The sequence below is a fragment of the Macrobrachium nipponense genome, chromosome 6 (assembly GCF_015104395.2).
Source record: "Macrobrachium nipponense isolate FS-2020 chromosome 6, ASM1510439v2, whole genome shotgun sequence".
NCBI lineage: Eukaryota > Metazoa > Arthropoda > Malacostraca > Decapoda > Palaemonidae > Macrobrachium > Macrobrachium nipponense.
Window position 1 is genome coordinate 58171071 of NC_061108.1, and position 20000 is coordinate 58191070.

Genomic DNA, 20000 nt, shown 5'->3' on the forward strand with positions numbered 1-20000 from the left:
GCTCATCGCACGGAGTTCGCTCCTCCCCTTTAGACATCAAGAGTCTAGTAGGAGCCCTGCTCCTGGTAGCGTCATTCGTTTTAGTAGCTGTTCTCCTGGAGAAAGACACCTTGATCCTCGTTTGCTTCGTTCTCCTAGTAGGCGCTCTTCGTTCTCGAGACTCCCTACTCCTGATCGGTCTCCTCTTGCTAGAGTCAGAACGCCTCAAGCGCCCTGAATTCTGTTAGGCGCTCGGAGCCTTACAGACGTTCTCCCCTTGGTAAGGACCAAGATCTCGCAGAACCGCCCTTTCGTTTTAGGCGCTCGGAGCTTAACGACTTCTTCCTCCCACCCCCTTGGTAATAGCCAAGATCTCGCAGAACGCCCTGTTTCGTTTTAAGCGCTCGGAGCGTCAGCCGCTCTCCGCTTCGTAGGCATCAAGAGCCTCTAAATCAAAGCCGTTCCCCTGCTCCTGAAAGCGCCCTATTTTTTAGCAAAGGCGTCGCCGCTTGGTAGGCGCGCAGCCGGATTCCACATAGCGCCTGTGACAGATAGGCCCGCCTCCCATCGGCGCCTAGTAGCGCTCTCCTCACGATCGGCGACAGGATCTTAGCAGGCGCTCTCCCTCTCGTAGTTTCCTAGGGATGACGTGGTCTTTCCGAGAGAAGGCGAGTTTAGACAAGAATTTTCGGATAAGCGTCCTTCTTTTACAACTCGTCGTTCTCCTGTACGCCTTTCTACTTTGGAATCTTCTCCTCATTCAAGACGTTTGTCTCCTTCATCGCACTGTACCCCAGCTAGGAAATCATCTTAAGGATTCTCATAAGGATCCTCATCCCCGTTTCTCCTCCTCAAGAAGACCAGGAAGCCTCTGAGGAGAAACTAATACATCGGCAACAGTTTCTTCGTACAAGAAGCTCACAGAACTTCTCCTCAGGAGTTCGGTGAGTCTTTGAGCCCTACTGCTCCTCCTTCTTCCACACTCGTTGTTTCCTCCAGCGAAAGCAACGAAAGGATCTTCGTGTGTGAGAATGAAGCCGACTCTTTCTATGAAGAAAGCGCTCAAGAGTTTCGGTTCATGGATGCGTACTAAAGAGGAAGCGGGGAAAACAATGTTTGCCTTCCCTCCGTCGAAGCTTTCAGGAAGGACAGGATTTTGGTATGAGACAGGAGAACCCTTGGACTGGGCCTTCCGTCTTCAGCTGACGCAGATTTTTCGGCACTAGTAGACGCCACTAGAAGATCAGCTTTGAATTCGGCCAGAACTACGTGGGCAATGAATGAAATGGATCACATTCTAAAAGGCATTTTTAGAATCTTGGAAGTTTTTCAACTTTCTCGATTGGTCCCTCGGAGTTCCATAGCCAAGAAAAACTCAAGGACCGGACACGTTTTCTCCGGAGGATTTGAATTGTGTCTTATCCTGTATGGATAAATCGGTGAGAGATGGGGCCAGCGAAATAGCTTCACCTGTTTGGAGCAGGGGTCTTGAAGAAAAGATCAGTATTTTGCTCATTTTTAACAAAGTCGGTCTCACATGCTCAGAGATCGTCTTTGCTTTTTGCCCCTCTCTCTACACAGCTGTTTCCTAAACACCTGGTTCAAGACATTTCGAAGGCTCTCTCTGCCAAAGCTACGCAGGAACCTTCTAGGCACAGTCTGCAAGGAAGCCGCGCCCTACTTCCAGAACTAAGACCAAAGAAAGCTAAGCCGACCTCTCAGGAACCCATTTCGAGGGGCATCTACCTCTAGATTCTCTTCGTTCAGAGGTCGGAAACCAAACAGAAGAGGAGGACTTTTACGAAGTCAATCAACACCTCCCAAGTAAGACTCAAGTCCTTCAGACAACTGTAGCGCCAGGCTTTTACAGTTTGCAGAAGTCTGGGCCCAGAAAGACGCAGATGCCTGGACCCTGTCAATTTTGAGGAAGGGCTATCTAATCCCGTTCTCTTCGAGGCCTCCCTTGACGAATACCCCGAGGGAGTTGACGGCCAGATACAGGGACCCCATCATGAATCAGCCCCTCCGACTAGCGGTAGATCAGATGCTGGAAAAGGAGGCGATCGAACTAGTGGCAGATCATCTTTCGGCAGGCTTTTACAACCGCCTGTTCCTAGTTCCGAATCCTCAGGGGGATGGAGACCGGTGTTGGATGTAAGCGCCCTGAACTTCTTCGTCGAAAAGAAGAAGTTCACGATGGAGACCACTGCCTCGGTGTTAGCAGCACTCCGTCCAGGGGACTGGATGGTGTCCTTGGACTTACAGGACGCTTACTTCCACGTACAATCCTCCTTCCTCGAGGAGTTTCTAAGATTATGATGGGGTGAAGAATCGTCCAATTCAGGCCCTGTGTTTTGGCCTCTCCATGCCCCCCCAAGTCTTTACGGCCATCATGATGAATGTGCACAATGGCTTACCCTGGAAGGGGTGAGGATTTCGCTCTATCTCGACGATTGGCTTATAAGGGCCAATTCCAGAGATCGTTGTCTGAAGGACTTGAAGAAAACCCTGGATTTGACTTATTCCTTAGGACTTCTGGTCAATCTGCAGAAGTCAAGTCTGATTCCCCGCTCAAGAGTGCGTTTTATCTGGGGATCCAGATGAACTCTCTGAGTTTCGGGCTTTTCCGTCACAGGAGAGGATAGCCCGCCCGACTAGAAAAAGTAACAACCTTCTTAGGGAAAGAAGTATGCACATGAGGGAGTGGATGAGTCTGCTGGGGACGCTCTCCTCACTGGAGCAATTTGTTTCCCTAGGAAGGTTGCACCTGAGACCGCTCCAATTCTTTCTTCATCGGAATGGAGTCGTCCTTCTCAGGATTTGAAGTTCTCCCTGTCAATTACTCTTCAATCAAGAAGGAGTTAGCATGGTGGGCGGATTCCCCGGACAAGTTCTCGCCAGGTGGACTGCCTCTTCAATCCCAGAAAACCCAGCCTGGTGTTGTTCTCCATGCGTCGGAAATCCAGGTTGGGGGGCGACTCTGGGAACCAAGGAGGTGTCAGGAACCTGGATGGGGGGACCAGTCTTTCCTGGCACTCTAACAGAACGAACTAATAGCCGTGTGGGCTTGCTCTGAAGGAGTTTCGAGTCAGATGTGACAGGAGCAGTTTGTGCAAATAAACTCGGACAACACCACGGCTCTGGCATAACATCAGGAACAGGGGGGACGCATTCCTTCTCTCTGTACGAAACAGCAAGAGATCTTCTTCTGTGGACAGAAGAAAGGGGGATAAAACTTCTCACCAGATTCGTACAGGGAGAAAGGAATGTAGGGCAGATCTCCTCAGCAGGAAAAGATCAGGTCCTTCCCACAGAAGTGGACTCTGCACCAAGATGTTTGCCAGAGCCTTTGGAAGTTGTGGGGCAGGCCTCTCTTAGACCTGTTTGCAACTGCAAAGAACAAAAGACTGGATCTGTATTGCTCTCCCATCTCGGATCCAGGAGCAATAAAGGGATAGACGCTCTCCTACTCGATTGGAAAGGACTCGATGTATACGCGTTTCCCCCCCCCCTTCAAGATTCTGGGGTTGACTTTAAAAAAGTTCGCAGAGTCAGATTCCGCGAGGATGACTTTGATAGCTCCCTTTTGGCCAGCACAAGATTGGTTCCACAGAGGTGCTGGAATGGCTAGTGGATTTTCCAAGATCGCTTCCTCTAAGGAGCGATCTACTCAGACAGCCCCACTTCGACAGGTACCACAAAAACCTCCCCGCTCTCAGTCTGACTGGCTTCAGACTGTCCAGAAACTGGTCAGAGCGAAAGGCTTTTCGTCGCAGCTGCTAAGGCAATCGCTAGAGCGAGGAGGTCTTCCACATTACGAGTGTACCAATCGAAGTGGGATGTCTTCAGAAGATGGTGCAAGAGAATAACGTTTCCTCTTCCAGTACTCTGTGGAATCAAATTGCAGACTTCTTTTTTTTTATTCTTAAGACAAGAATGTGGCTTAGTCGTTTCGACGATTAAGGCTATCGTAGTATGTTGGCGAATGTCTTCAGGCACAGGGCCGGGGCTCAACTTATCGGAAGATAAGGACCTACAGGACCTTATTAGGTCGTTTAATACAACGAAAATGCAGTATCCTAAGACACCTAGCTGGAATTTGGATGTAGTCCCCTTCCATTCCTTGGGTCCTCTAGTTTGAAACCCCCTATTCAGCCTCATTCAGAGACCTTACCAGGAAGACTCTGTTTTTTTTGATGGCTCTAGCTTCCGCCAGAAGAGTGAGTGAGCTTCAGGCGATTGATGGTAATGTGGGTTTTTAAGGAGGACTCTCTCATTTGCTCTTTCCTTCCTGGTTTTTCTTGCAAAGAATGAGAACCCATCAAGTCCATGGCCCAAGAACTTCGAGATTCGTGGGTTATCTTCTTTGGTAGGAGAAGAACCCGAGAGAACTCTTTGCCCAGTGAGAATGGTGAATACTACCTTAAGAAGAAAAGAGCAACTGAAAGCCAACCGAGAGGTCCCTGTGGTGTTCAGTAAAAGACCCTACTCGTCCATTGTCGAAGAACGCATTGTCCTTCTTCTTGAGGAAGCCTCATCAAAGAAGCACACGGATCCTGCAGAGAAGAACATCTTAGGCTTCTTAAAGTGAAAGCACACGAAGTAAGAGCCATAGCAACTTCTCTTGCTTTCAACAAGAATATGTCCGTGCGAAATCTGATGGAGACAACATTCTGGAGATGTCAGTCAGTGTTCGCGAACCACTACTTACGTGATGTGAGAATCACTTACGAAAATGCTTCGCCTTGGGCCCGTACGTATCTGCGGATTCAGTGCTGGGGCAGGGAGCTGGAACTCATCCTGTTTAGTAGTATAAATTTTTCCCCCTTGTATTTGTTGTTGTTGGTTGTCTTAAAGAGGATGCATGAAGGCATCTCTTTAGGTCGTAATACTAATCTTTAGTAGTTTGGTTAGGTGGTCTGATGAGTGTGGCTCCTTGCAGTAGTAGTGGTTAGGACCTGTTAAGATAGGGACGAACTCCCTTTAACAGGATCCGACTTGGATTCTACCACACAAAGGGATCACATATCCCAGTGGTAGATCCGAGAGTCTTTCAGCATCAGGTCACGTCCTAGCTGTAGCTCTCCAGGCAACGCAGACTCAGAGATAATATCAATGAAGTCTTCTGCCTGAACAGGTAAGAACCAAGGTTATTTTATATCCTACAACATCAGTTGTTTCTTATCTCTCCTTATTACTTTAGCTGTCTCTTACCCTCCACCAAGGGTGCCAATCAGCTAAGTATATATCTGGCAGGGAAGTTCATGTACAAAAATGATATTGTTAAACTACAATAAAGTTTTGTACATACTTACCTGGCAGATATATACGTCTAATGGCCCACCCAGCCTCCCCTCAGAGACAGGTGAAAGAGAAAAAATCTGGCTGGAGAGATAGATTGGTTCATGCGCCCGCCACCCGCGGCGGGTAAGGTAGACCACCTGACCTACCTGTCGCGTGTGCCGCGAGATTTGAAATTCTGTCGGAACGTCGGAGACTATAGCTAGTATATATCTGCCAGGTAAGTATGTACAAAACTTTATTGTAGTTTAACAATATCATTTTTCAAGATACGAAAGGTTTCTGAAAGTCCGAGATTCGCCTGATAACAATTTTGAAACTCGCGCCGCACGCCGCCATCTTAGTGCTAGTAGACTCGCCACCATCCTCCTGCTCTCCCATTGGTTCCTGATGCTAGCCAAGCCATGAGATCCTTCTCTCTGATTGGACAGCATCCTCCCATCATGCATCTTCTATACGTACGCTGGCGTCCTTAGCTCGGCCACTCCGCACCCGAAACTTACCGTACGCAATTGGCATTCGTTCGCTCCAACGATTTCGTTTAGTAACGTAATTCGTTAGTGATTTTCGTTGCAGTACATATTATTGTGTTGTGCGAAGACTGTATTATTACGTATTTGTGTAACTTTACGTAAATTAACGTAGTCATGGGTCCCAAGAAAGTTGAATTCACGAAAGAAGCGCATGCTGTCTCTGGAGACAAAAGATGGAGACATAAAGAAGTATGAAGCTAGTATGCGATTGAGTGTGATCGCAAAGGAATATGGCCGTAATCCGTCGACAATAGGCACCATCCTTAAACAGAAGGATGCCATCAAAGCAACTACACCATCGAAGGGCATCACTATTTTGTCCAGCAAGAGGAACCATGTGCACGACGAGATGGACGCTGCTCCTCATCTGATAAAAAGACAAAGAAATCGCTGGCGATACAGTAACGGAGACAGCAATCGCTCACAAGGCCAGTTGCTATTTTCGGCGATTTGATTGCGCAGGCGGAAGACGAGGGAGGTGGGGAAGGGACTTCAACGCCAACCCCAGAGTTCAAGGCTTCGCATGGCTGGTTCGAGAAATTTCGTAAACGGACTGGCATCCATTCGGTGGTGCGTCATGGGGAGGCTGCCAGCTCAGACACGAAAGCGGCCGAAGCATTTAAGAAGACTTTCGACTAGATGATGACCAAGGAAGGCTACAGTTCTCAGCAAGTCTTCAATTGTGATGAGACTGGCCTTTTTTGGAAAAAAATGCCATCGTCGGATGTACATCACGGAGGAAGAGAAGAAGCTACCCGGCATAAGCCTATGAAAGACAGGCTTACGCTCGCACTTTGTTCAAGCGCCAGTGGGGATTGCAAGGTGAAGCCCCTACTGGAGTATCATTCTGAGACTCCTCGAGCCTTCAAGGCCCACAAGGTGCTGAAGGAGAAGCGTCCAGTGATGTGGAGGGCTAATGCAAAAGCCTGGGTAACGAGGCTTTTGTTTACGGAGTGGGTAAATCTGTGTTTCGGCCCGACTGTGAAGAGTTTTTTGGAAGAGAAGCGCCTCCCCCTGAAATGTCTGCTGGTGTTGGACAATGCCCCTCCCCACCCTCCTGGCCTCGAGGAAGATATCCTAGTGGAGTATTCCTTCGTTAAGATTCTTTTTCTTCCGCCCAACACCACCCCTCTCCTCCAGCCCATGGACCAGCAAGTGATAGCGAACTTTAAGAAGCTGTACACGAAACATCTTTTCAAGTAGATGTTTCGACATCACCGATACCACAAACCTCACCTTGCGTCAATTTTGGAAGGATCATTTCGACATCGTCATTTGCATCCGACTCATTGACCTAGCTTGGCAGGAGGTTTCGAGGCGAACCTTGAATTCCTCGTGGAGGAAACTCTGGCCTGATGCCGTATCCGCCAGAGACTTCGAGGGATTCGACGTGGGCGAAGCTGGTACTGCAGAGTCAGAAACAGTTGATGATCCCGAAACTGTTTTTGGAACCGATCTTGATGAGATCGTTGCACTCGGCAAGTCCATGGGGCTGGTCGTCGACGAGGACGACATCAACGACCTTCTCGAGGAGAACCAAGAGGAGCTTACGACGGATGACCTGAAGGAGTTGGAGGCCATGCAACTTAACGTCGTTCAAGAAGAGTTCTCTAGCAGCGGCGAGGAAGAGGAGGAGGAGCCTATGACAATGGCAGAAATTAAGGGATATTCTAGGCGCTTTTCATAAAGTGCAATTGTTTATCCGAAAAAGACCCCGAAAAGGCTCACACAAGGTCGTATGCTTGCGCAGTTCGATGACGTTTGCTTGAGTCGTTTTCAGGAACATTGTGAAAAGTAGGCAGAAGCAATCTTCCTTGGATCGTTATTTTTTAAAGAGGCCTTCAGCATTAGCAGGAGTAAGCAAAAAGGAAGAACCCAAGTGATAAAAAACAGAAAGTTGAAAGCAAAAAGGAAGAACCAAGTGATGAAAAACAGAACGTTGAAGGCAGTGATGAAGTTGAAATTCTGTAAAAAAAAAAAAAAAAAAAAAAAAAAAAAAGAAAAAAAAAAAAACAGCCTACGTAAAAGTAAAAAAAAAAGTTAAAAATAAAAAAAAGAAAAAAAATAAAAAAAAAAATGTTTACGTAATTTCTAGATTTTTGTAAGTTAAGTGTTACAGTTTTTGTTAAGGTGTTTCATAAATTTTAGTTTTATGGTTTTCCTTAAATTTTTTGTGTGTTTTCTAAAGTTAAGTGTACGTACGTATGTACGTTATCTGCCGTTTGTCCTCCTCCTCCTCTGCCGCCACTATCAGAGATAGCCTCACTCGAAAGTAAGCTTCCACATTTTACGTTACAGATAATATTTCATGTACACTAATATACACTTTATTTACAGGTTTTCGATTTTTATTCTAATTTAGGTATTGAATGATCCAAATTGTTGTAGTATTTCATTGTTTATAGGTCAATTTAGCTTTATTATGAAATTTAATGGGGTGTTTTTGGAGGGCTTGGAACGGATTAGCCATTTTACATGTAAAATGTGTTCCAAGATACGAAAAACTCATTATACGAAGCCGCCTCGGAACGGATTAATTTCGTATCTCGAGGTACCAACTGTATTTATATATATATATATATATATATATATATATATATGTATGTATATACTATATATATATATATCTAGTATATATCATATATATATATACTATATATATATATATATATATATATATATATATATATACATATATTGAATTTTGATCACAACTCAGTGATTCATAATTAATACGGTGCATTAAGCTACAAATGTCCTTTATATCCAATGCACTCTAAATTTATACATTTTCATATATTATGTTAACCAAAGGGGAATTTTTTAGCTCTTAATAATTTCATCCTCTTGTGGAATCGAACCAGTGTGCAGAAGAGAAATCAGGACTTCAGTGAAGTTAACGACTCTGCTGACAAGTGAGGTATAAGTTGATACCGAATCCGACCTTACAAATCATGAGGATTTCAGATTTTAGTAATTGACTATGAGGTTGGTTGTGTGTCAGTTCATGACATACGTGTGAAAGTAGGATTTTCTTTCTGAAATACATAGACTTGCATAAGTTAGGCTGTGTTACCAATTAGTGATTTCTCTCCTTTTAATCAAAACATGGTTAATTAGACCCTGCACACACACACACACACACACACACATATATATATATATATATATATATATATATATATATATATATATATATAGTATATGACTATATACTATATTTACTTGTATTTTTAAATATATTTTGAAAATTTGATATTCATTCTTAGCATTTTCGTGCTATTAAGCATTTTATTAAAATCCACTTACCTTATTTGCTCCTAATTTTAGGGCACGTTTGGTAGAAGATGGTTACCGACAGTTGGCGTCATTGTCTCCTCAGGGGCTTAAAGGACTTATCAGAGTACGTTTTATCAATGAACAAGGATTAGATGAAGCAGGTATTGATCAGGATGGAGTTTTCAAAGGTAAGGGCATTTTGTTATTTCAAATATGATGGGTATGTGCAATTTTGATATAATTATTCATAAGTAGTTTCAGGTTATTATAATGCAGTGACAGTGTGGAGTGATACTTTTTAGAAATCCTGTACCTCTACATATCTTCACAAATTGCTTTGGTGAGAGATATCGTTGTTGACAATTCAAACTTTTCACAGAATTTCTCGAGGAGACTTTGAAGAAAGTATTTGATCCATCATTGAACCTTTTCCGTCTGACAAGTGAAGAGAGGCTTTATCCTTCTCCAACATCGTCATTGACTGAAAATCACCTTCAGTTATTTGAATTCACTGGTAGAATGTTAGGAAAAGCAGTTTATGAGGTGAGTTTGTTTTTGTTATTCTAAAGGGGATATTTATTTTCCCTATTTGCGATATATTATTCCAGCCTTTAATGAGGATGTGCATTTTTCATTTATGTCGCTATAAAAAGTGTTTCCATAATACTTGAGCAACCTCATGTAACCCAGCATGTAGACGAGTAGCTTATCCAGGATTCACAGTAAAATTCCAAGATTCAAGAAAACCATCTTTCTCTCTCATCATTTTTTTAAATTATCTTGCTTTTGTCACAATTTTTAAATTAATATTTATTATTGCCAGGTCTATACAAATGATGTTTGAAGTTGCTTCCTTACTTTTCTTTTTGTAGGAAAGTAATTTTGGACGTGGATGCCACCCCCTGGCTCCTCAGAAAAGTCTCTTTAACAACATGAAATTGGTCTGTTCATGTTTTGAGAGATATGATAGCCCTTACAGGGATATTCATCCCTTTTTCGCTGCCACTAATATCCCATCCTAATCTTTTGTCAGTCATATGTAATGTTTTTCTTTGGTTAGCCAGTAAAGATCATTTACATATAAAATGCAGGTTCTTCTTCTATGAAATGCTAAAATCATGTTTGCATCTTCTGTTCCTTTTTAGTGATCTAGCTAAACTTGAGTTAAAATTGAATTTTTTACTGTTACAGCAATTTATCTTAGTTACTAGGACAGTACCTCATCATTATCATAATATTCAAATTTCCAAAGAATATGATGTTCATTAGAAAGAAGTAATAGAAGGTAATGGGAAATACAGACTGAATAGATCAGTTATTGGAAAAGAAGAAATAGGTTAACAAATTAATAAATGAGTAGTTAAGAATGTAAGTGAATGATGAAGATACAAGGAGAATTGTTTGAGGGTAGTACGTACATCTTTGCTTGAACTTTTGAAGCTGTGACTGCACAACATCCTGAGGGGGACTGTTCCACAGTCCAGTGGTGTGAGGAATAAACGACCTCTGGAACTGAGAAGTTCGACAGCGAAGCACATTTGCTGCATATTGGTGCTGCTGTTCAGCAAATCTAGTTGTGCTCGGTCGGAAAAGAAGCTCAGTGATCAATTGTGAATGTAAAAGATCTCTGTTAAAATACAACTTATGAAAAATTGACAAATGAAACCATTTGTCGATGGTCCAAGTCATAACATGAGATTATAGGTAACAGAAACCTATCACCACTAACCTCTCTCTATCTAAGAGATAAATCCATGGCAGGAGAGGCATCCACGCCGAAGAACAGTATCCTAGTAAAGGAAGCACAATTGACCTAAAACAGGTTGCACTGATTTTACCACTTTTTTAAATATATTGGGCCTTACAATACCTAACTTTCTTTCGTGTAACATTTGCAGAGACTCTCATCAGATGTTTCTCCAAATTAGGACATGAATCAAAAGTTAACACGTAGAATAGTTGTAGTCTCGGAATCATTCAGCAGAATCCCATCCTCCTGAATGGGAGGATTGGGTGGAAATCTTATACTCCACTGAATACGCAGTACATATGCTAATCTGCTCCATGTCATGATTGAGACTAAAGGCAGATTTATTTCTCATAACTAGAGACTTTACCACACCTGTAATTGTTGCATCATTGGCATACTGAACAACCTTTTTTTCCAGGCCAACAACCAAATTGCTTTTATACACTAAAAATAACACAAGACCAATAACATTACTTTTATACACTAAATGTAACACAAGACCAAGAACATTACCCCGTGGAACTCCAAACATAATAGGTCTAGTTCACTGCTAACTGTGTAAGGAAATCTTGAAGTAATCCTAAAACATTTCCACCCACTCCAAGATTCTGAAGTTTATAAATAAGTGCCTTATGATTTACTAAATCAAAAGCAGCACTAAAATCTATTTGAAGTACCCTGCACCCAAAACCCTTGTCAAGGTTCTCTTGCAAATGTCATGTCAAATCTTAAAATCCATTACAGGTACCTAATTGCTTTCCTGTATACTGAAAAATAATAATACTAATAATGATAATGATAATAATAATAAGCACCAACCTGAGGGAGAGGTTGGAAAACGATCAGGCAAAGATCCTCTGGGACTATGGTATCAGAACAGATAGGGTGATATGAGTAAATAGCCATATTTTTTATTCTCCCTGTGCTCTTCAAGGTTGCAAAAAATGTATTTTTAAACCACTTTATAAGTAAGTGGAATCTAAAGAATTGTTAGTTGACAATCAATATGCATATTATTATTATCTTTTTTTGGGTCTATCACAGTCGTCCTATTGACTGGGTGGTTTTATATTTAGTGTCGGGTTCCAGGTTGCATCCTGCCTCCTTAGGAATCCATCACTTTTCTTGCATGAGTCCTGGAGCTACTTCAGCATCTAATTTTTCATGTTCCTTTTAAGGGATCTTGGGATTGTGCCTAGTGTCCCTATGGTTATGGGCACGATTTCCACTGGCACATCCCATATCCTTCTTACTTCTATTTTCAGGTCTTGATATTTATCAATTTGTTCTCTTTCTTTCTCATCTGCTTTGGTGACCCATGGTATTGCGACATCGAGAAGACAAGCCTTTGGAGCATATGAGTTATAGTTGTATTGGACCCATGAACTGAGAGGAATACAAGAGTCTAAGATTATTCAGGGACCAGGTGATGGAAAGCCTTGCCGGAGCTGGCCTTTGCAGTGCAAAAGACTTGAGGAGGGAGTGAATAATTTCTGTATTAGAATCACTTCTGAAAACATTAAGCAATGTTGCCTTGCATGCCACGATTGTTGTAATAGCAAGGCACTTGGTCTCAAAAGATATATAATAAAATGTAAATATAAAGCTGTTCCAGCAGATTTCCAATGGGCTCCCAATGTGGAGGTAATCTAATTACATTTTCCACATGGATTGGTAGGTCGGATTGATGAAGTCCCGAGTTTTTGTACTGTGTTGGTTAAATAATCTTTACAATATAATATAGACTATATTTTAAAAATCTACACATGAAGGCCATTGCTTAGAAAAGAGGATGCTTAGATGACTTTCCTGTCTTTTGTCTGGGTGAGAACAGTGGACAGTATTGGAATCTATTCACTGACGGTAATGTTAAAGAATAAAAGAAGCAATAACTGTTTAGCTAATTTAGGGCCACTAGGTTCCATTGAAAGTTAGTAGGTTTTCCACAAATCTGAGGCAGTGGCGCAATGGGTAAATCTTCCTCCAGTCCTTCCAATCTTGTTTGAATGCATCCCTTGCTATTGCTTGAATGTCCTGTTATAGAGACATTCACGGTAGAAGTTGAATGTTCTTGAATGTGGCAAATTGGTCCACTTCTGGAAGTAGTAGCCAGTTGGCAATTACTGACTTCAGAGGGGCTGAGAGTGAGCAAAACCTTTTGATGCAAAGCATTGTAGTCCATATTTTGTTGGACAGACAAAATGTGGGTCCTTTTTGGATGTTAATATTTTCTTTGATGGAAAGATAGCCAACAGCTCCAGGAGGTTAATAAGACACTCCCTCAGAACAGGCGACTCTTCAAACTACCTGACAGCCCTCCCACTGGATTCCCCAACCTGTAAAGGAGGCATCTGTGTGTATTATCACTTGTACAGACATTGGAGTCAGGTCAACCTCTTTTGCCAGAGACCCCTTCCAGGTCCACAGACAGAGAGGAGTATCTTCTCAATTTCTGATGAAGGTAAACCGAAACACAAAGCCTTTTCCTGGCATGTGTGAGCCAGACTTCGTTCCATCTGTTTTCTGGAAAAGTGGGGCTGTGCAAAGAATCTCCTCAGGTCCTTCCTTATTCTGGTTTTAGTGCTGTTGGGAAGAGACAACCAACCACATTTGTGTGATGTAAGGGGAGGGACTTGTTCCTATTTATTAGGAAACCTTTTGACTAGAGTCCTTTAACTACCATTCTCAAGTTTTATCAGAACTCATCTGAGATGGTTCCCCAGATTAGCCAATCATCAAGGTAGGCCACCAGTTAAATTCCATCTTTCATGAGCTCCCATAATAAAATAAATAATTACAGTATATATGGAAACCTTTATGCAAACAATGTGTTTGTTAAAATTTGACAGATTGAGGAGCACCTTTCATTTGGAGGAATCCTTCCTGGGGACGTTGAAGTGTGGTGTCAAACGTGTCTTTCTATGGCCCCCTTTAAGAAGGACCTGGATTCAAGAAAAAAAAAAACTAGAAGATTGGGAGGGTGAGATCATTCCTACCCTAGCCTGTTGAAAATTATACTCTGTCCCCAAGGGCAGGACTTGAACTACATGTGATGCTGTAGAAGACACCCAGCCATGCAAGTCCTTTTGGGCTCCACCTCTTCCCTTGCCCTTAATACTCAGTCCAGTTGATTTTCCTTTCCTTTTTAGGGGCACCTTTGCCCTCTTTGAAAAGGGTGCTACTGCTATTGTTGTCATTTTTTATGTTTTTGGAGGGATCCTGTAGTTTGTATAGCTCCAATTCATGCCGAGATTTCTGAGGCTCAGGAAGAGGAAACTTTTGCCGGTATTGTTTCCCAGATTCCCATTTTCCAAAAAAAGCATAAATGCTCACCCATTTTATTTTTATACACTTTAACTAATGTAGACCTAATAAAGTTAGTGCCTCTCATTGTATTACAATAGAGGGCAATATGCCTATATTCTAGTTATTATACTACTGCACCTCCACTTGTGTTGAGCCCATGATATCTGTCTGTGTCATTTTACTTCTTAACAAATTGGGAATTTTTTTGTAACTCTTTAAGATATAATTAACACCAGTTGCTGTATCTATTTGCGTTTGAATAGGTTTCACATTTATTCTTGTTTGGGCAATAAGTCGTTCCTTTGTATCTGTATTCATGGAATTTATGGAAAATACAAGTTCAGATTCTGCTTTTGTTACATAAGAGAATTTTCTTCAAATTTGCTTTAGTGTACATATGAATTAATGGATACATTTATCTGTTGAGTGGCCCTCTGACTAGGAAATTGCACGACATTTTCCCCTTCATCATCTCAACCACATCTATAAATAGAGTATTGATTTTGTATGTCTAACTCTGATACTTGTGTGCACCAAAATACCTCTCAGATGAATTGATACATTTTTTGTACACTGGTAAATCTGTTTAATTTGTACTTGGCTTGCTTGGCTGTTATTACCATTGTAAGTTACTTACTGTTATATTGATTCAAAATCAACTTTTTTAGAGCTTTTTGTAAGGTTAGAATTTTTTCTTGTAGAAATTTTTCTTTAGCCTTTGTGAGTTGCATTTCTCAATTATTTGATCTATTAATGTATCTTAAGTAAGTTAAATTCGCATATTGCAGCTAATTTCTTCTGCTTATTCATACAAGAATCTGTTGTTCCATTTGGTGTCTGTTGCGATTGGAACTGATAGCTTTCAGAGTGTTTATTGGCATACAAAGCAAAATATCCCATGAAAGCCTGACTAGCTATTTCCATTTTATAGTCAGCTCCATCCAGGATTTGGTAGACTTCTTGTTGCAGACCAGCAATATGAAGTAAAAGTGCCTCGTTCTGCACATTTTGATTGCCTTGTGACTATGAGTTGACCATAACCTTGATAAGGTTTTTCATACAATTTTATGCTTTAGGCCCTGTTCACACAAGGAGGTGACCATTGCATTAATTGCATGGTTGCAGAAAATGGTGACCACACACTTTGGTGGTTAGCTGTGCGTTCCATTCAGTATGGAAGTGGAGGTAATAAAGTGTTTGGTGTCTCTATCACTGGCAAAAGAAAAGACAAAGATGATATTGGGTGCATCCTGTTTTAAAGGTGTGTTCATAACACTGCATTCAGAACAGAGAATATGAGCCCAAATTCTTCTGTTGTTTCAGAATGTCCATAAAATCTTTTGATGACGTCCTTAAACTGATTAACTTAGATATTTCATCAAGTAGCGTAATGTAGGAACCAGTTTTACAAGAAGAAAAAATTCTAATAACTATAGAGTAAGTCATGTATTTGTTGTACAGATAATTTGTTTTCATCCAAATCAGTCGTTACAATTGTACAAATTGATTCAGTAGTTTTACTCAAATATGTAGTATCAAGGTATTCTGATTGTGTTTCAGAAACTGAGCTTGCAGCTGTTCGAGAAGGCATGGATGGAGTGAATAGTAGGGATAGCATTTGTATGTGACTACATACCTGTAACTGAATTATTTGGATGTTGTTGATTGCTAGAATGTTGATAATTGATTGGCGTCAAGGAATAATTCTAGTATCGTCTTTGTCATTTTGTTCATCTTATATCTTACCAATAAATATTTCCTCGAGACATCAGGAAAAATTCTTATCAACCGGATCGAAGTTAACTTTCTTTTTTCTGACACAATCCCCTCAGTTTCTGAAACACAATCAGAATACCTTGATACTATATATTTGAGTAAAACTACTGAATCAATTTGAACAATTGTAACGACTGATTTGGACGAAAACAAATTATCTGTACAACAAATACATGACTTACCCTATAGTTATTAGAATTTTTTTCTTCTTGTAAAACAGGTTCCTACATTACGCTACTTGATGAAATATCTAAGTTAATCAGTTTAAGGACGTCATCAAAAGATTTTATGGACATTCTGAAACAACAGAAGAATTTGGGCTCATATTCTCTGTTCTGAATGCAGTGTTATGAACACACCTTTAAAACAGGATGCACCCAATATCATCTTTGTCTTTTCTTTTGCCAGTGATAGAGACACCAAACACTTTCTACTGTCACGTCTAAATCTTCATGCAAAGATTCTGTCTGTTGTCTATATTGCATAATTTTGGAGATTACTGATCTCATTTTTAAACTGTGACATAGACCAAACCTCTCGAATCACTAAGCTGCTGCACAGCAGCATGGGAAAGCTCAGACTGCATGGAAGCCCATGGAGTTAACAAAACTGCAAGGTTGTATGTATAAACCCATGTTTTGTTATTAACTTTCCTAAGATGCGGTCGGAACTGAGCTGTTGAAACAGCCCTGTGTGAACAGGCTCTTAGGCTAGCCCACTACTGCTCTACCTTGTGCTACTGCTGCCTCTTTTGCTGCATATTCTTGCTCCTGTCATCACCATTTTCAAGGGCAGTTATTTGTCAATACAGTTATTGATACTGGTACTGCTGACAGCATTTACTGGAAAGTGAAGAGGTGTGTTGTTACTTGCATTCCATACTCTCACTAGTTTCAAGTGGATGGCAGTTGTATATCAATACAACTGCTGATGTCTTGTTACCTTGCATCTGTCATTGATAGTTTTTTCTAGATGGAGGTTGATAATAAGTGAAGATCTGTCCTCTATATGTTCTTTGGTGAGCAAACATTGTAACAAGAGTACTGTCTGAATGTATGAACTTATAAGCAATATAATACAAAACACAAGCATCAGAGCTTAACATACCATATGGGAACAAATCCTATTACTTGAGGTAGAACTAACTCTGTATGGTAACATTGTGGACTTACCAAGTTCACAATACAATGCTGAGGAGTTACGTGAAATCTCTTGCATTTCCGTATGGGACATGAGTTCTTCACCGCAATGAATGTTTCAGGAGATGCCATAAGAATGTTTAACATAAAAAGAAACACTTCAGTCTACGGACTTCTGTACTTATCAACCATGTTACAGTATAATTATTATTTTTTGCTGTGTTGCCATTTTAGATGTGATATTTTTAAATAAATCTCTTCAGCTGGATATTAGTATGAAAAACTATGTGGAATTGCTGTCAGCTGTAAGATATCTGCAAAATATTCAAGAGCAGTCTCTTAACACACTTTGTTCCTGATCAGAAAGCCCTACAGTCGACCCCCGCCTAATCACAGTTCTGGATTCGTGGCTTCTCGAATGTATATCCACATCATCCATTGAAAATTTGCCTATTCTTGGAATTTTCCATAGAGAAATATTCACTAATTACTGTTTTCTCATATATTTGTGACATAATACATTTTTTCATGATAACACTATTAAAATAGGCAGGTATACGAGTCTATAGAGGATTTTTTGTGATTGAACTATCAAAATAGGCAGTCATAAGCCTTTTGAGATGGGTGTCAAGTATTCACAGATTTTAGCTGTTCACGGGGGGGGGTTGCTGTCCCCCACGAATCCCTGGGGTCGACCGTATCTTACAGCTGTAATCACAAAGCATCTGTTAAACTGGGATGCTATTTATTTGCTTTATTATGTGTTCCAAAAATGGAATAGTTGATGAAATGAAAACCCTCCCAATTGGCTCCAAGAGTAAATAGTAATGCTTACTTTTTTTCAGGGTATTGTAATTGACTGTCCATTTGCTTCATTTTTTCTGAGTCAAGTCCTAGGAGAGCATCAGTCATCACTCTATTCATCGATAGATGAACTTCCATCATTAGATCCTGAATTATACAAGTCTTTGACATATATAAAGGTAAATATAAATAAAGAGATTTATGCAATGAAGTCTTTAGATCTGCTACAAGCATATTTCAGGGAAAATTGACTTCTCTAAGTTTACCATACCTTTCAATACTGGCTAGTTCCAAGGATAGTACTTTCATAAATAACTGTTGATTCTTTTACAACTTCCTTGGTCATTTAAATCTTATTAATGGTCTTTACTAATGTAACATCCTGCTTATTAATCTTTGTATGTATTTTGAGGACTTGACTTTACATAAGTGACTCGCCAAAGATCTCCATTCATTTACGGCAATCGGGAAATTAAAAAAATGTTCCTGTTGAATTGTATTCGGAGCATTTAGAATGATTTTTAAATTTTATCGTGATTAAATAAATCCTATGCAGTAATCCATCATCTGGATTAATAGAGCCAAAGCCCTGTCAGGTAATGGTGAAATCTGCACAGGGCAAGTAAAAAAATCTAGAGCGTGTTCAAAGGCAACTCCATACCCTTCCTCACCTTACCTTGTCAATACTACATGACTGTAAGCACTCATTATGTGTATAAACAACAACCATTACACGTTAAGCTGGAAACATTATGCAAAAGGCAATTATCTACCCTTTTTCTCAATATTTATAAAAAAAAATACACTGCATAAACACTTCTTTGAAGAAAAATTCAACCCTATCTCTCTCTCTCTCTCTCTCTCTCTCTCTCTCTCTCTCTCTCTCTCTCTCTCTCTCTCTCTCTCTCGTAAATGACAGCCTGCTGTCGTTTTTTGATAGTGTAGTTGCTTGTTTCGTTCTCAAGGAGTTACCCTTCCATGGTCTACCAGAGCTCCATGATGACCTAATTAATATCAAAGAATTCTCTTTTAGCTGGTCATGTGGCTGTGTATTGTGTCGTAATGATAAACGTTATAACATGTGATGGAGTATGTAATGGATTCAGAGATAAGAGGGCACTTTCCCTTGTCTTCAGCGAAGCTGAACCCAGTTTTCCTACGTCAAAACTTGCTAGAAGATGATATTATTGTGTATGTGCGTCTGCCATATTGTCGACAAACGGACCGGCAAAAAGACGCCATTACCTTCCTTGGTCAAAAGAGTATTGTTTTCTGCAAGCCAGTGATCCGTAAAATTCACTGTTTTTTCTCCAATTTCATTAGCTAAGATTATGGAAACATCTCAAATTGAAAGTTAAGTTCTTAACCCTCTCCGGTTTTGGGGCTTCTGCGAGAAGTATCCGTCTCTCTCGTAATATATACTATCGAGGGCTGCTCACAGTAGCCCGTCCCAAAACCATGCATGTCTTTGTATTAACTTGATGTAGTGTCCCCAAAATTGATCCAATCCATAGCCTGTTTTCTCTATTTGACCTCTATAAATTAAAGAAAACCTTTCCCCCCCCAATTCAATCCATAATCTACCCCTGAAAATAATATTCAAAGCTATGCCCAAAATCTGGCTTCTCTCTGGCGAGACTAGCTCATTTCACCCCCATGTTTCCCAAGAGTAAGTCGCCTCTGGCTACTTACTGGCTGTCTCCACTCTTGTTTTTGTAACGCTGTCACCAAGTCGCCCTACATCCCCAAATTAGATTAAGAAGTACATACAATGGTTGCTCTTCCCGCAGATCCGATAAATCATTTTACTGACCCTGAGGAACAAAATTTCCACTATAATTCATACTAGTAAAAGGAAAAAAAGTCAGTCATGATACGATAACTTAGCTGCATTCAATTTCGTGTTGGAATTGAGAATGTCTTTCTGAGCTCTAATTCCTAATGATGCTAGTTTCTAGGACGGAAAAGACTGCCAAAAGTGATCTGAACTTTTACATACTCCACAGTATTTTACTCTGTATAGTTTCTTGGTGTGCCCCTGCCTATAACAAGTGAAACAACGGAATTGTTGCCTTGGATCCATAGATCCCCTATTATAGTATTCCACTTTGGCACACTATCTAGGGGGAGGGA

At 40.8% G+C, this 20000-nt stretch overlaps 1 protein-coding gene across 4 annotated transcripts in view; it reads left to right on the forward strand.

The window, feature by feature from the left end:
• The window catches only part of LOC135216336 (ubiquitin-protein ligase E3B-like), a 776183-nt gene that overhangs the window by 674884 nt on the left and 81299 nt on the right, over positions 1-20000 (forward strand). For all 4 annotated transcript variants that reach the window (XM_064251540.1, XM_064251539.1, XM_064251543.1 and 1 more), the window contains 3 exons: positions 9144-9280; positions 9472-9635; positions 17909-18046. In XM_064251540.1, the coding sequence (XP_064107610.1) occupies positions 9144-9280; positions 9472-9635; positions 17909-18046 (439 nt within the window). The remainder of the gene's footprint in view (positions 1-9143; positions 9281-9471; positions 9636-17908; positions 18047-20000) is intronic.